The 17,035-nt window shown below is 29.2% G+C and overlaps 1 protein-coding gene across 1 annotated transcript; it reads right to left on the reverse strand.

The window, feature by feature from the left end:
* Positions 1-4,250: 4,250 nt before the first annotated feature.
* Positions 4,251-7,805, reverse strand: LOC114279034 (uncharacterized). Its single transcript, XM_028221203.2, has 3 exons — positions 6,708-7,805; positions 5,394-5,622; positions 4,251-4,715 (listed from the first exon to the last, which is right to left on the reverse strand). Exons 1-3 carry the CDS (start codon positions 7,538-7,540, stop codon positions 4,551-4,553), a joined length of 1,227 nt encoding a protein of 408 aa, XP_028077004.2. The 5' UTR covers positions 7,541-7,805; the 3' UTR covers positions 4,251-4,550.
* Between the last annotated feature and the right edge of the window lie 9,230 nt (positions 7,806-17,035).

Raw genomic sequence — 17,035 nt, forward strand, 5'->3', positions numbered from 1 at the left:
ATAACATATCCTTTACAACTGTCATTCTTTTCGCAATAATATAATAATATATTTTTTTTATTATATTTCATTTATCATTTCATATATTTATATTGTATTGATTTAAGGGGTCTATAACTTATATTTATTATTAATACAGTGTTGACATAAGAAATAAAATAAACAAAATGTGATTATCATATCATTATTTTTAGGGCAAATTACATATACCTCCCTCAAGGTTTAGCTAAATTTCAGATACTCCTGAGGTTTCGAAAATTACAAATACCCCCTGAGGTTTATATTTTTATAAAAAATTGTCCCTTGAGATTTATATTTTCATAACAATTTGCCTCCTAATTTGTTATACAAATGGTACCTTCAGGAGGATATCTGTAATTTCTTAAACCTCAGAGAGGTATCTATAATTTTGCTAAACCTCAAGGGGAATATATGTAATTTGCCCATCTTTTTAACACTCTTATGCTTTGCATCTTTTAGTGAAGCAATACAACTGCAAATGTAAATGTAGATGTAAATGAGATAACTAGACTCGACTTTCATTAGCAATAAAGCAGAGACTTAATCAATACACACAAGTTTTTTTCAGAGTTCAATTGATTTAAAATTTTAAAATAAAATAAAATAAATAATACGAAAACTTTCAAATTTCAAAATCAAATTATATCAATGTAGTCCCAAACTTCTAAAAATTCCATTAACTAGCTTAGAAGAATCTTTCATCTAATTATTACATATACGCTACAATTTTTAATTTTAAATATTGATTAAATTTTTTGGATTTTATAAAATAGAGAGAGATAGGCCTCGTTTGGAAACATGTTAATTTAGTAATTTTTTGGCTATTAGGCTAAAATATGAGCTAAAAAAATATGTTTGGGATGACTTTTTGACTTTTTATGAAAAGATGTGCAAAAAGTAGAGAGAAAAGAGAATTTTTGACTTTTTGGTATGAGTTATTGGCTTTTTGGTTAATTTAGTAACTTTTTAACTTTTCGACTAAAATGGAGGGTTTCCAAACGAGGCCGAGTGGTTGAGATTGAAAATTGCAACTTCAACAAAAATTTGAGTGCATGTCTAAGTAATTAAACAATGAAGGTGAGAATCCCCCAAAACAAGAGAGGATTTTTATTATCAAATTAAAAAATTAAACTATTAGAAGGGGACAATCCTTTTAAACATAAGAAATTGGGTTTAAGATTTAATTCTTAGCAATTTAAAAAGTTCTTAAAAATATTATTTTTACAAAAACGTAGAAAGAGCCCCAAGAATTAAACAACTTAAGAAAAAAAAAATTAAAAGGTAAAGATTGACTCATGACTTTTCAATTTAGTTGTTTAGTATCAAATGTGATGCTGTTCTGGCTGTTTGAAATAGACTTCTATTTTAGTATACTGAGAAGGAATTTATTATGGTCACAGTGAGATTTGTGAAACTAAAAGGGTATACAGGAATGGTTAATGAATTAGTTGAATCATTGATTGCATCTCACTTCTCAAACAAACATCTCATAGGAATTCCCCTAAGTATGTTGACCGGATCAGAGATTCAAAAATATGAAACAAAACCCTAGAAATAATTAGTTCAAGCATCCTCCCACAGAGGTCAGAGATTGATCCCTTCCATGCAAAAGAAGAAAACTAACACTTTTTTAATCCTAACCATAATAACAACCAAAATTAATTCTTTTTCTATAGTAATAGTAGCGACATGCTACATGACATTATATGCAAAAAAAAAAAAAATTAAAAAAAAAGGGAGAGAATAATTTTAATGCATTCCCCCTTCTTTCTCTTTGTACATATATACAAACTAAATTGTGATACATATTTGTTTGTGTGTCTCTCTTTGAATAATATTTATTGATTAAATGAAACTAACAAGAGGGCTTGGTCATGGCAGAGGTAGTCCCTATACAGGTATTGGTTTTCAAACCAAACCCATAGTTTGGATTAGTCAAAGAATAGCATATATAATCTCCATGCTGACCCCAAAATAATCTTATTAAACAGTACCTTTCTGGATGTGATTTACTTTTGTGACATGCATGTGGAGTAGTTGCAACTTGGAAGTTTAAAAATAGAGAGAGGAGGGGTGTTTGAACATGGAGAGATTATTTGGTAGTTTTAGGACATAGGTAGTGTTTTAAGAGTATTGTGATTGGTGAAGAGAATGTAATCTACAATTTTGTGTGAGGGTGATGAAAGAATGACAGAGTATATGACATTTTATAATTAGCAAGAGCATTGTCATGTGATGTCCTAAGAGCACCTAATAATTTTTCTTAAACATGGGTTAAAAAAAAGAAAGGTATATATTATCAAAATTTTTTAGTGTTAAATATTATTAGGTACATTGCAAGATATCATTTTATTTTTATTATTTTTAATAAAGAACTAATCATGAATATGCATGTAAAAAAAAAAAAAGAACCATCTAATATCTCTCCAATTGGAGGAGAAGATTGGACAATATTGTTAGGCTTTTGTGAGCTCACCATAGGTTCATTTTAATAATTCAATTTATTTATTTTGTAATTCTTTATGTAGAGATTATTTATATAAAAATCAAGCTGGTTTGATAATCGTAGTCACACAATTTTATTACATTTTTAAAAAATCAACCATCTATTTTAAAAATTATATTTATTATTTATTTTTTAGATTTTTATTTTCATCTTTAAAAATTGATGAAACAAAGACTGTGGATCAAACATGCTTGAAAAGTTAGAGATTTTTTACCAAGAACCCCACCACAACCACAACCACACCATGTGCTTGTTGCAAGCATAATGACACAATCCCACACATTATCGTAAATCAAGAAGGAAGCACATGGCTCCTTCATTAGTTTAATCAAATATATTACTTAAACTAATAACTTCCATTTTTTGGTTTGTTTTAATATATGTCCCAACTTGTTTGTTTTTTTTATTTGCCACATACAACTCCAAACAAAATCAAACCCAAATATATAAAGATTTCAAAGGAGTTGATGATGAATATTTTGGAAAATATAAATACTTTCAAGTCCACTGTGAGTTGGGGGTGTGTTTGAAAGAAATGAGCAAAGCTTTTATGATGCCAAGATTCTTCACGTCTCTCTCACGATACTTATGTCGACATATCTTAGGACATAGGGATGGACATGGATCAGTTAGCAACTTATGAAGGAAGCTCCTTTCTTTGAATAAGTATCTCGTGTCCCGGAAATATTACATTGGTTATATATCCACTTAATAGTAACAAATTAGATGCTTAGATGATTTAAAAAATAAGAAATATATAGCCCGACAAATCATAAAATATTATTAAACCGACATGTAATTAAGGGGCTTTTTGGGAAGTGGGTTATAATCCACTTTCCAGATTATAACTCACTTTCCTCTCTCACAAATGGCTGATTATAATAAGATTTTAACTAAAAAATTGATTATAACCATAATCTCAAAATAGTCCTAAGTTGTGATTTCAAAATAGTCCGAAATTTGGTTCGAATATTTTCTTGGTATATATGGAATGAAAGTTACATATATCTACAATTTAGGAATAAACATAGAGCGGATCAGTTTAAATTAAGCGTACACTACATAATAAAGATACAAGTATTATTCCAAACTCAACCTGACTTTAGAATCTAGCCATCACAAATTGTGATCCAGAACTATTTAAATTATAATCTCACCTACTTGTTAGTTAAAACATAATGTTGGGTATAATCAATAAGATCTAATGACTAAAAAGGGGGATGCACCTAATATGCATATTTTTCAAAGAGAGTAGTAAAATTTTCTTTTCTTTGAAAGGTAAGAATTGTTGGGTAACACTTACTGTTAATTATTATTATTATTTTATAGAAACGAAAATAAAAATATGTTCAATAAACATATGTTTTAAAAAGTTTATTGCTTTTAAAAATAAGAAAATGGGATCACAGGCAAGAGGTGATAGCCTTGAAATGGTGGCCAACAGTGGGTGAGGGGAAAGAAAATATAATGAAAAATTATTTACAGAACATGAAAAACTACACTTTTTATGTTTTGTACAATTAATAAAGTTATAATTTTTTATTTTATTTTATTTTTTTTAGAAGTGGCAAGTTTTTTAGTTTCAATTTCAAAATATTTAAGAATATAAACAGAAAACTAACATCATCAAAACAGAACGTAGCAATCTCTAACATTTGGAGACAAGGCCTTGCCATACCAGTTGTGTTGTGGATAATGATGATTCTGTAAAAGAGACGCTATGTGATCAAACCTATGATCTCATTATTGTTTTGCAAAATACAACAATAATGGAGCTTCATGGTCCATCCCAAACAACGATCACAAAATCAAGATCAAGATATACAATAAAAAATAATAAAAAAAATAAAAAGAAGAAGAAGAAGCTCTGAAAAACTCATCTTCCATTACTGTACATATGGATTTATATACAAAGTTACAGTGTGATCAACCAAACTCAGAACACACTCTTCTCTTTCAACCTCAGATGAGCTTGTGCTTACTGGGGTGGTTGGTTCATTGTCGAAGTAACAATTTAGTAAATTTAGATGTCAGTATCACAAAATTTACCATCCATTCTGTTTTGAACGGCTCTGACAGCAGCGACTCTAGCAGCAGTGGCAGCTCTGTTTGCAGCCAGGACTGCCTTATTCACTTGTTCATCCACTCGCCGAAGGTGAATTGCATTCTCAGCTGTTTTTCTAGCTGCCTGCAAATTGTGACACAAAAAATGAGACCATTTATCTTGCACTTAGCAAGGATCGGATTTAATTTGAATCTGATTCACAAAATCAGAATTCATTAACAAATATCTGATCCAACAATCATATAAAATCAAGGACGGATCTAGAGGGGTGCGGATGGGGGCAACACCACCTCCAAAAATTTGAAAAATATCAAATATTATATTGAAAATTTTAAAATAATTTAAAATTATAAAGGTTTGCACACCAAACATACTTTCGCATAATTTTGGATCCGTCCCAATCTGATTCATCTAGTTATTTATTGTCTGATCGGATTCAATCCGATTTTAATGTTTTAGTTTTTATATGTATATTATAATACAGAAGTAATGGCTGACAACCAGAAAAATCCAAAAAAGAATGTGAAATTCAAATAAACAAATGGAGAGTCAGGTTTTCAAATAGGAAACCTAAATAGACCAGATTCATATTCAGATGATCGCTCATTGAATTTGTCATAATCAGATCAAGTTCAGATTTGGACTTTTTTTATAACTGTATTAGATTCAGATTATGCCGAATCCAGCCCAACCAAACAATGGATAATTTTCCGTGCAAAATCCAAACAAAAGAAAACAAGTCAATTTAACGGAAAATGTTTTCTGCAGAAAATGAATCAGATGAGAATGTTTGGAGAATACCTGAACTGCTCGAAGGACGGCATCAGTCAGTGGCGGTAGAGGCATCTTAAGATTGCCACAGTCCCATTCGCCACACCTTGTATCTCTGTTTCGGAATGAATACATGCCATATCCTTGCTTACGGCCTTCGTGCCATGACCCCTCGTAACAGTGGCCATTAGCAAAGTGATAAACACCAAAGCCGTGGATTTTGTCCCCAAAGTATTCCCCAGCATATCTATCCCCATTTCTACAAAACCAATCATAAAGGCATATCAACATTAACTTTCCTCAACAAAATTAAACAATTAAAGAAACAATGAGCAATCAGTCGATATTTCCTCCTCTGTTAAGTTTTCCAAACAAGATGACATCAAGGGAACCATGCAAGTCAAAATCGACAAAATTAGCACCTACTACAACTATATTTTGGATGACATAAGTGCATTATTAAACTGCTCTAAATAGGGTCAAAAAAATATAAAACATTCAATTCCTTCAACAGAATTACATGTTTTCACTTAGGAACAGATCTCAAATCTTACCCATAACAAGCAATTTGAAAAGTAAGAAAATGAAGAAGAATAAATAGGCTTTAGAAACTATTAAAGAAAAAGAAAAAAAGCAATCAATCGATATTTTCTCCTCTGTTACAATTTTCCAAACACGATGACATCAAGGAACTGAACAAAGTCAACAAATTTAACACCAACTACTACAACTATATTTTTGATGATATAAATTGATTATTAAAATGCCTTACAATGACAAGTAAATACATGAACACAACGGATTTGTAACAGAAAATTCCATTCCCTATATATGATGTCTCTACATTTTCTTTTTTAATTTATATTTTATAATTAAAAAGTCTACATTGTATTCATCAAGATCAAATCAAGAAAAATGAAATCTTGGGTACAAATTAAAAACTAAAAACTCATATCATATATCAAGAAACTTTCATCAAATGACATGAACTAAACAAAGATGAAATCTTTCATCTTTGTATGAAACTGATTCCCCAAAAAAAAAAAGTATTCCTCTCAAGTTACACAGATCAAAACAATCATATTCACATACAATCATAAACATAACACAATAAATTCCATTGTTGTATTAATCATTAACAATGTCCAAATAGTATATCTTCCCGTCTATTCTTCGTTTTCATTTTTGTGTCAACACAAATTTTTGAAAATTACAAACTAACTTCCAATAATATTTTCTGAAAAAAGGGTAGTTTAATTTTCGAAAACAGATCACCAAACAAAAAATTATATATTGTAAGAAAACAGATAAAAAACAGAGTCGAATCGAAGTTGAAGAATTCACCTAAAATGGTAAGAACCGAGGCCGTGCTTGACTCCACACTTGAATTCACCAACATAACTGCTTCCATCGGAGCAACTCTGCATTCCAACACCATGGCTCTGCCCATTACACCACTCCCCTGCATAAGCATCCCCTGTATAAAACCTATAAACTCCATAACCATGCCGGAGACCTTGCCGATACTGTCCTCGAAACCGACTACCTCTCGCCCAGCTCTCAATCCCATACCCATCATACCTCCCATCAACCCAATCTCCCTCATACCTCCCATTCACAAAGTAATTGTACACTCCACTCCCATTACACCTCCCCTTGTGAAACTCCCCTTCATAGAAATCACCATTGCTGTAAAATTCAACCCCTTCTCTGACAATTCGCTTCGATTTTCGGTCTTTTTTCGACACAATCGACTCGCCGATGAACCATTGGACCGGTTTGTGGTTGTTCTGCGAGAACCCAAGTCGCTTGGAGAGAAACAAAAAGCTTTGGTGAATCAAACCCTTGTTTTTGCCAGCGAAGAAGAGAGCGATGGCGACGAAAATCAGGGCTAGGAGGAGGTTTTCCGAGGTGGGTATGTCGTCTCTGCCGAAATAGAGGAAGAGGGTGCAGAGAGAGAGGGAGAGGAGGGCGAAAAACGGGGCGAACCGGCCAGAATGGCGGCGAACCGGGGATGGACCGGGTTTGTGGGGCTTTTGTTCCTCTTCGTCTTCTTCGTCTTGTCTGATCTCGTTTACGGAAGATAGGGTTTGGATTGAGGATCTGATGGTCGGAGATGAGCGGAGGAGAGAGGACTGTGTCCTCTTCAGCTTCGCCGTGCTCTGCTGACCGTCCATTTATGTGGGTCCCACTACACTCTTGATCTATCGACCGTCTGATCTTATCTTCCCTAGTGGGCCATCATGATGTAGCTTTGATATTCTAATCACATAAACCACCGCCGGCGACATCTCAGGCTGCGCAGGATAGGCAGTTGTCTGTGCGCAAGTTAGCAGCTACCAACTGAACAAAAACAGAACAGAGAGAGAGAGAGAGAGTGTGTTTTAGAGAGAGAAAAAGTGCAAGGCAGGAGGGAGAGAGAGAGAGAGAGAGAAATTGGGGGGATTGGACCGGGTTTTAATAATTTCTGGTGGCTTTGGGAGGAGCCACTTGGATTTAATTTGGGCCGTTGGATGAGGATCTATGGTGAGATTTAGTTTTGGCCGTTGGATGGGGCTTCTTTGGGAATTCGCGGTATTGACGGGAAGAAATGGTCGTCCAATCATTTGGCCTTTTTCTTTTCCTTTTTTTTTTTTCATTTTATTTGTTGCATGCTGGGACTTGCAACGCACAGGTTATTTTAACAAAAAGGGTAAATTACAGTCTCACATTTTGAAATTTAGGTTTAATATTCTTGACATTTAAGAAATTATACTAATTTTTTTGTCATTATAATTATTTAAACGGAATAAAAATATTGAACTAATGCATTTTCTTTTTTTTTTTACTTTACTTTACTTTCTTTCTTTTTTTTCTCTGTCATTTGTTTTACTTTTTTTTTCAATGTAATTTCTTATATTTTTCTATCAAGAGTTGTTGCATTTTATGTAAGTAAAGGATTTGTAAAATGAGACTATTAACTATAGGGGTAAGAATATAATTTCTAAAACATCAAGAGGTGAGATGTAATTGGACAAACCTCAAGAGATGTCAGTGTAATTTATCCTTAAAAAAATTTGTGTTTATTACACTTTTTATCCTTAAATTATTACCAAATTGTTTATTTGGTTCTTGAACTATCGATTGAGACTAAGTTCTTAATTTTTTTTTTTTTCAAATCTATTTAATCCCTAAAAAGATTACAAAAATAAAATATAAGCTCATAAGTATTATAAATTAGTAAAAAAATCCTATCTACTTAAAATATAAGCCTTTTATCTAGTATTATGTACCAAATTTCATTTATAATTTTTTATTGATTGTTTTTTAATTTTTCGTTAAATTCTTGTTATAACTTAATTAATATATCATTTTGTTCTATTATAATTTGTAGCGAAGTGTTATTATTCAAATTATTTAGTTCTATTTCATCAGAATGTTTAATACTCATATAATTTTATTGGTAAGACTGAGAACAAAACTCTAATACTAATTTAAAAACAGAGAGAAAAAAAATATTTTTTGAAGACAAAATTGAAATTTAAGATTTTTTTTGAAATAAAATCTTAACTTGATAGAGTCTTTTACTAATTTATAATACTTATTGCGTATATTTTATTTTTATAATTCTTTTAGGGACTAAATAAGTTTAGGGCAAATTACATATACACCCCTCGAGGTTTGGCTAAATTACAAATACCCTCCTGAGGTTTGAGAAATTACGAATTCCCCCCTGAATGCTATATTTGCATAAGAAATTAGGGGGTAATTTGTTATGAAATATAAACCTCAGGGGGCAAATTGTTATGAAAATACAAACCTCAGGGGGCGGGATGTAATTTTCGAAACCTCAGGGGGGTATCTGTAATTTAACCAAACCTCGAGGGGTGTATATGTAATTTGCCCATAAGTTTTTAAGGACTTAATAGATTCAATCGATAGTTTAAAAACTAAATATATGTTATTTTATATATTTCATGGACTAAGCAAACTAAATCGATAGTTCAGTAACTAAATAGATAATTTAGTGATAGTTTAGGAGCAGAAAGTGTAATTAACGCAAAAAAATTATTCATTCTTAATCCATCTAAAACATATGAGTTTAGATTAATCTCATCCTAAATAAGCTTTTTTAAAATATTATAAATCATTATACATGAGTTTGCTTACATATATATATATATATATATATTGAAATTGTCTCTCTATTATTATTTTTTTCTTCAATTTTTATCACTCATTTTTTTTAAAAAAAAATTTCCTCTCTTTGTCATATCTCTTGATATTTTTGATCAAATTGCACAAAAAAAAAATTTAATTAATTAAAATAGGAGAAAGAAGAAGAAGAAGAAGAAGAAGAAGAAGAAGAAGAAGAAGAATACTCTCTTGATAAAATTTTATACCTACTACTACACCAAAATGTTAGGTCTACCCCTAGATGTGTGGTTAATAATTTACAAGAATGAAAAAAGGATTATTCAGTGTGTTTGGTTTGAGTTTTTTGAATTAAATTTTTTGAAAATTGAATTTTTTAGTTTTTGTATTCTTTTATTTTTAGTGAATATTTTTTAAATTTTAAACATTTTTTTTTATTTTTTTAGATGCACCTTAGTTAGATATATCTAAAAAGTAAAAAATTTGTGAAAAAATATTTTGAAAAATTAATAAATATATAGAAATATAAAAAAATGTACTGAATTCTTGTATTTTTTTTTATATTTTTGGTATTTTTTGAATTTTTAAAAGATTTTTTTTTTTACATTTTTTTAATTTTTAGGTGTATTTATGTTAGGTGTGTCTAAAAAGTAAAAAAAATGCTTAAAATATTAAAAAAAATTCAATAAAAACAAAAAAAACACAGAAAATAAAAAAATAAAATTTTCTAAAAAGTGATTTTTGAAAAGAGAAAACAAGCAAGCTGAATTCATTAAAGAAAAGAAATCTTAGCACAAAAAGTTTTTGAATAAATTTTATCACTACTATTCGGTGTGTTTAGTTTCAATTTTCTGAATTTAGTTTTTTGAAAATTAAATTTTTTGTTTTTTGTGAATATTTTTTAAATTTTAAGTAATTTTTTTACTTTTTTAGGTACACTTTATTTAGATGTATCTAATTAGTAAAATATTTGAAAAAATTAATAAATACACAAAATACAAAAAATGTATTGAATTTTCATTTTTTTTGGTTTATATTTTTTAGTATTTAGTGTATTTTTTTATAAAAAAAAAATCATAAATATTATATTTTTTAAGTATATTTATGTTAGGTGTGTCTAAAAAATTTTTTTAAAAAATTGCTTAAAATATTTTAAAAAATTCATTAAAAATATTAAAATACGAAAAATAAAAATATAAAAAATTTTAAAAATTATCTTCTGAAAACTAAAATCAAACAAGCTGATTGTGATTTTAGAGTAGATATTATATTGAACATTTTTTCCATAATTGGTGAATAACTGATTAATTACCTCATTTGATTCTTATCAACGAAAGAATTGAAACGTGAAGATTCTCTTTGTAAAATGTTACAAGTGATGATGAAAACTCAACCAATTGTTTTTTACCCCCTTTTTTTTTTTTTTTGTAAGCTTAAGCCTCCATTTGGGAAGTGTGTTGGTTTTTTCACTTTTTGACTTTTTTGACTATATGAACCTGAGCTCAAAAGCTTGGTTTGGGAAGGGCTTTTGACTTTTTGACTTTTTTGATTTTTTTTGTGAGAGAAGAGTGTAATGATTATGGGATTGGATGAGATGTTTTGTCTATTGTGGCTCATGAGTCTATTCTGTCTTTTATGGCTCATTGAGCCAAAAAAGCCCAATGAGCCCTTGCCAAACCAACCCTAATTATCTTTAGAATAAAGATTGAGAGCTTTAATTTTAGAGTTTTAGTGATATAACAATGAGTAAGATCCACATGTGATGTGATATGTGTACCTATATTTTTTTATTATTATTTTATTTTTTTTCTCTTATTACATCACTAGAGCTCTTTTTATAATTTCAAAATTAAAACTTTCTATCATTGTTATTCTCTTAATAGGCCATCAGTTAAACCATCTCCAACGGTTCATCAAAGTTGATATCAAATTTAAAATTTGGTGAAAAAGTTACTGTTTGGTGCTCCAACGGTTGTACCAAATCGATATCAAAATGAGATTTCACCAAACAATTCATCAAACTGAGGACAGAATATTGATTTCATCAAAACACTGTTTGTGACCGTTGGGGGAGACCAACCGGTCAACCAGCCGGTTGACCACCAAAAGGTTCAAATAGTTCCAAGAAAAGGTTCAAACAGTAAAAAAAAAAATTTTGCCTTACCGGTCGACCACTAAAAGGTTCAAAAAGTTCAAAAAAAAAAAATTCGCCTAACCGGTCGACCAACCGGTTGTCCCGGCGCAAATTTGATGAAAGTTCACCGTTGGAGCGAATGATATCATATTTGGTAAAATGGGTCATTTTTTACTCAGATTTGATGAAAAAAGAAATGCACCGTTGGAGATGCTCTTATGAAGCTCCATATGTTTCATTCAGGGTTGGTTTGGAAAGTTGGTTGATTTTTTTATTTTTTGGTTTTTTTAACTATTTTAGCCTGGGTTAAAAAGCTTGGTTTGGGAAGGACTTTTTGGCATTTTGACTTTTTTGACTTTTTTGTAAGAGAATAATATAATGATTATGGATTTGATGTGATGTTTTGTTTGTTGTGACTAAAATAGCATATTTTGTCTTTTGTGGCTATTTTAGCCACAAACCATCTTGCCAAACGAATATATATAAATACATATGTAACATATCATTTTGTTCTATTATAATTTGTAACGAAGTGTTATTATTCAAATTATCTAGTTCTATTTCATCAATATGTTTAATACCCGTATAATTTTATTGGCAAGACTAAGAACCAAACTCCAATACTAATTTAAAAATAGAAAGAAAAAAAAACTTTTTAAAGACAAAATTGAAATTTAAGATTTTTTTGAAATAAAATCTCAACTTGATAGGATATTTTATTAATTTATAATACTTATTGCTTATATTTTATTTTTATAATTCTTGTAGGAACTAAATAAGTTTGAATTAAATACTTTAAGGACTTAATAGATTCAATCGATAGATTTTAATTTATATATTTTATGGACTAAGCAAACTAAGTCGATAGTTCAGTGACTAAGGCCTCGTTTGACAAGTGACTTTTTTAGTTAAAAAGTCAAAAAAGTTACTAAAAAATCAAAAAGTCAACAACCTATACCAAAAAGTCAAATATTCTTTTTTTCTCACTACTTTTTGCACATCTTTTCTTAAAAAATCAAAAAGTCATCCCAAATATATTAGTTTTTTTTACATCACATTTTAGCTAAAAAATTAAAAAGTTACTAAAAAAGAAAATAGATAATTTAGTGATAGTTTAGGAGTAGAAAGTGTAATAAATCCAAAAAAATTATTCATTCTTAATCCATCTAAAACATGTGAGTTTAGATTAATCTCATCCTAAATAAGCTTTTTAAAAATATTATAAATCATAATACATGAGTTTGCTTCTATATATATATATATATATATGTTGAAATTGTCTCTCTATTTTTTTTTTCCCTTCAATTTTCGTTACCTTTTTTTTAAAAAAAAAATTTCCTCTCTTTGTCATATCTCTTGATATTTTTTTTATCAAATTGCACAACAAAAAAAATTAAAATAAAATAAACTAAGGGAGAAGAAGAAGAATAATAATACTTTCTTGATAAAATTTTGTACCTACTACCAAAATGTTAGGTCTACCCCTGGAAATGTGGTTAATAATTTACAAGAATGAAAAAGGATTATTGTGATTCATTAAAGAAAAAAAATCTTAGCACAAAGAGTTTTTGAATAAATTTTATTACTATTATTCAGTATATTTGGTTTCAATTTTTTGAATTTAATTTTTTAAAAATTGAGTTTTTTATTTTTTGTGTTTTTTGGTTTTTAGTGAATGTTTTTTAAATTTTAAGCAATTTTTTTACTTTTTTATATGCACCTTACATAGATGTATCTAAATAGTAAAATATTTGTAAAAAAATATTTTTAAAAATTAATAAATAAAAAAAATATGAAAAATGTACTGAACTTTTATTTTTTTATATATATATTTTTTGGTATTTAGTGTATTTTTTTTTTAAAAAAAGGAAAAATTATTTATAAGTCCTATTAGGGAGACTTATACTACATATGGTCCTACTAAAAAACTTATGTTCCCATAAGTCCTGTGGGAAATTTGTTGACACATTTACCCTCAATATTAGTTGTTAATTTCATAAATAATAGTAAAACCATATATAGGAAATTGAATATTACCATAGATCATGTCTATATAAACGTAACGTAACGTAACGTGACACCTACATAAACGTAACGTGATACCTATGATTTATGGTAACATGCAATTTCCTATACGTTACGTGACACTTACATAAACGTAATGTGACACCTGTGATCTATGGCAACATTCAACGTAACGTGACACCAACATAAACCAGTAACATTTTCATATTCAATTTTAAAAAATAAAAACTCATTAAGTTTGCGAAACGTAACGTGACACGTTACGTTACGTTTATGTAGGTGTCACGTTACAATACGTTTATATAGGTGTCACGTCACGTCACGTTTATGTAGGATCTTGTGGAATGCATTCCTATCTAAATAGGACTTGAAACTCTATAATAAATTACACAGGACTTAACCTACCATAAATGTCTGAAAAAGGACTTATAAATAAGTTTCTAAAAAAAAAATTCAAAAATATTATATTTTTTAAGTGTATTTATGTTAGGTATGTTTAAAAATTAAAAAAAAAAATTACTTAACATATTTAAAAAATTTATTGAAAATATTAAAATATAAAAAATAAAAATATAAAATTTTCTAAAAATTAAAACCAAACAAACTGATTGTGATTTAAGAATAGATATTATATTGAGCATTTTTTCCATAATTGGTTAACTGATTAGTTACCTCATTTGATTCTTATCAACGAAAGAATTGAAACGTGAAGATTCTCTTTGTAAAATGTTACAACAGGACAACAAGGATGTGATGTGATGGTGAAAACTCACCCAATTGTTTTTTACCCTTGTTTTTTTGTAAGCTTAATTCTCTTAATAATAAAGATTAAGAGTTGCGATTTTAGAATTTTAAAAAGAATTCTACTGATTCGTTAGGGAGTGAAACTCACTTGTGATATGATATGTGTGTCTATATATATTTATTTTTTTTCTCTTACCACATCACTAAAACTCTCTTTATAATTTCAAAATTCAAGCTCTTTATCATTATTCTTAATAGACCAACAGTTATGAAGCTTCATATGTTTCATTCATCATTGTACAACTTTTAGGTCATGGGAAATGTTAAGGGAATGTGGTTTATGTGTAAGAACAGAATGAGGATTTCATTTATGTTGCGTTTGTTTGAGAGATTTGGAGAGAGATTTAGAAAGAAAAAGAGAAAAGGTATGTGAAACTAGGTGAAATGTAGGTATATTTTATTCACATTTCACCTAATTTTTCTCTTTCCCTTTCCAAATCCCTCCTCAAATCCTCCAACCAAACACATCGTTAAGGGGCAATAGATGAATAAAATTATTTCATTATATCTATAAATACATATATATATATATATATAATATGATAAAAATTAAATATTACAGAAGCAATTTCTAACATGATGAAGAAGTTTAATAGAAAGAGAATGTAAAATGAGAAAAAAAATGATATATATTTTTTATGTTGGGGGGCTATTTTATATATAAAATTATATATCTATATATATATATATATTTTTTTTAAAATGTTATGGCAAATAGCATTTTTCACAGAAAAATGGAGGTCATGATTCCCCCATAATCTTTTCGTAATTCCGTCCCTGTTGATGTGATGAGTTACAAACGAGTTGAATCAAGTTAAGTTAAAAAATCGAGTTTAAATTTGATAAAAATAATTAAACTGAAATTAATATATATATTAAAAAAGTAAGAGATTAAAAAAATATTAATAATTGTCATCAATCAAATATATAAATTTACAAAAAAAAAAATACCAAATATATAGAGAAATGAAATAAGTTAATAAAAATATACTTGATATGTTATTAAAAATAAATATAAATTTATATTGTTTGTGTTCACTTAGAATCAAGTTTGGTAGCACTCAAATGCAGCTTGAATACTAAAAAAAATTTTGAGCTCAAGCATGTTTAGCAAATAAAATGAGCTCTAACGAGTTTTAAACAGGCTCAGTTCAAGTTGTTCATTTACAACCTTAGAGCACTATATATGTTCACAACTCTTCTCGTCAACTGATTACTTTTAAACCAAATTAACATATTTTGTGTTCACAAACCTATCTAAACTCGACTAATTATTAAATGAGCTTAAGAATTGAGTTATGAATTTATTTATTTGTCAAATAAAGTAAGTTCAAATAAACCCTAATCAAGCAAAATTTGAATTGAACTGAATCACTATACATAAACAGCTCGGTCGATTCGTAACTTTTAGGTACAAATAATTTTGTAGGTGTGTGAATACTGCTAGTACAATGAATCATTTATGTGTGTTTGCCTCTAGAGATGTGAATCGAGTGTCACGTGTGTAGGCCTCAAGCATCTTTGGTGTAACAATAATACAAATAATCACTGGACGGTGGATGCAACTATCAACTATGAGAGTGGGTGGTGGGTGGGTAGAGAGAGGTCCTATTGTGGGGAGGTGGGGGTGATTTTCATGAATCAATTCTCAACCTCTCTTTGTAGAAGGTATATTTATTGGGTTTCTTTATAACTATTTTAATGAATTCTTTTTTGATAATTCAATATCTAACTTAATGGAGCGATCATTCAGAAACTAATCCTGCAGTTCATTAATGGAAAACCCATTTAAAATCAGGACCAAAGCCTTATATAAACTAAATTTTCAAGAAATTAATTTTACCTATGAGATTTTAAACTTGAACCCTTCAATAAAACTCTTAAATTAATCACTAGACCATCCCTTTTAGTGAAACTCTTGGATCTAATATGCTACTCAACACCCACCCACAAAACAAAATAAAACAAAAAAATAATAATAAAAGTCAAGGGCAAGGATAAATAAAGACCCATCAAAAATACTTAGGGAACAAAGTCAGTAAAAAAGTTCTTTTTTTTTTTTTGTCATCTATATTGAGTTATAAATGATAAAATTTATAAGATAATCAATCTATTAAAATGAATTATCTCACCGTTTATAATATAATTGACATTAAAATATAGAACAATGTTTTTCTCAATAACTAATCAAGTGATTTGAGGACTCTCGCCTTCTTTTCTCCTCTCTACAAATTGTAAGAACGAAAATGAGTTAGACCCCTAGTGGAGGTGCTGGGGTCTCCTCCCATTGGTCAAAAACTGTTGTTGTTGTTTTTTTTTTTTTTTATTGCCACCCCCCCCCCCACGTGGAGGTGGGGGTGCCTCCATACTGGGGGTCGGAATCACGGCTCTTGTAAAAAAACAATTTGACACGATTCCACCTTTTCATACGCATCGAAAAACAAAAACAAAAACAAAAAAAAGGGGGGCAAGATTATCTTATTTATTACTCTCAAATCTTAGTAAAAAGGAGTCAAATGCAGTAACAAAGTTACCTAATAATCCTACTCTAGGGGGTCTTGGATGTCACTGGACC

The sequence above is a fragment of the Camellia sinensis genome, chromosome 6 (genome assembly GCF_055761805.1).
Source record: "Camellia sinensis isolate YWXY chromosome 6, ASM5576180v1, whole genome shotgun sequence".
NCBI lineage: Eukaryota > Viridiplantae > Streptophyta > Magnoliopsida > Ericales > Theaceae > Camellia > Camellia sinensis.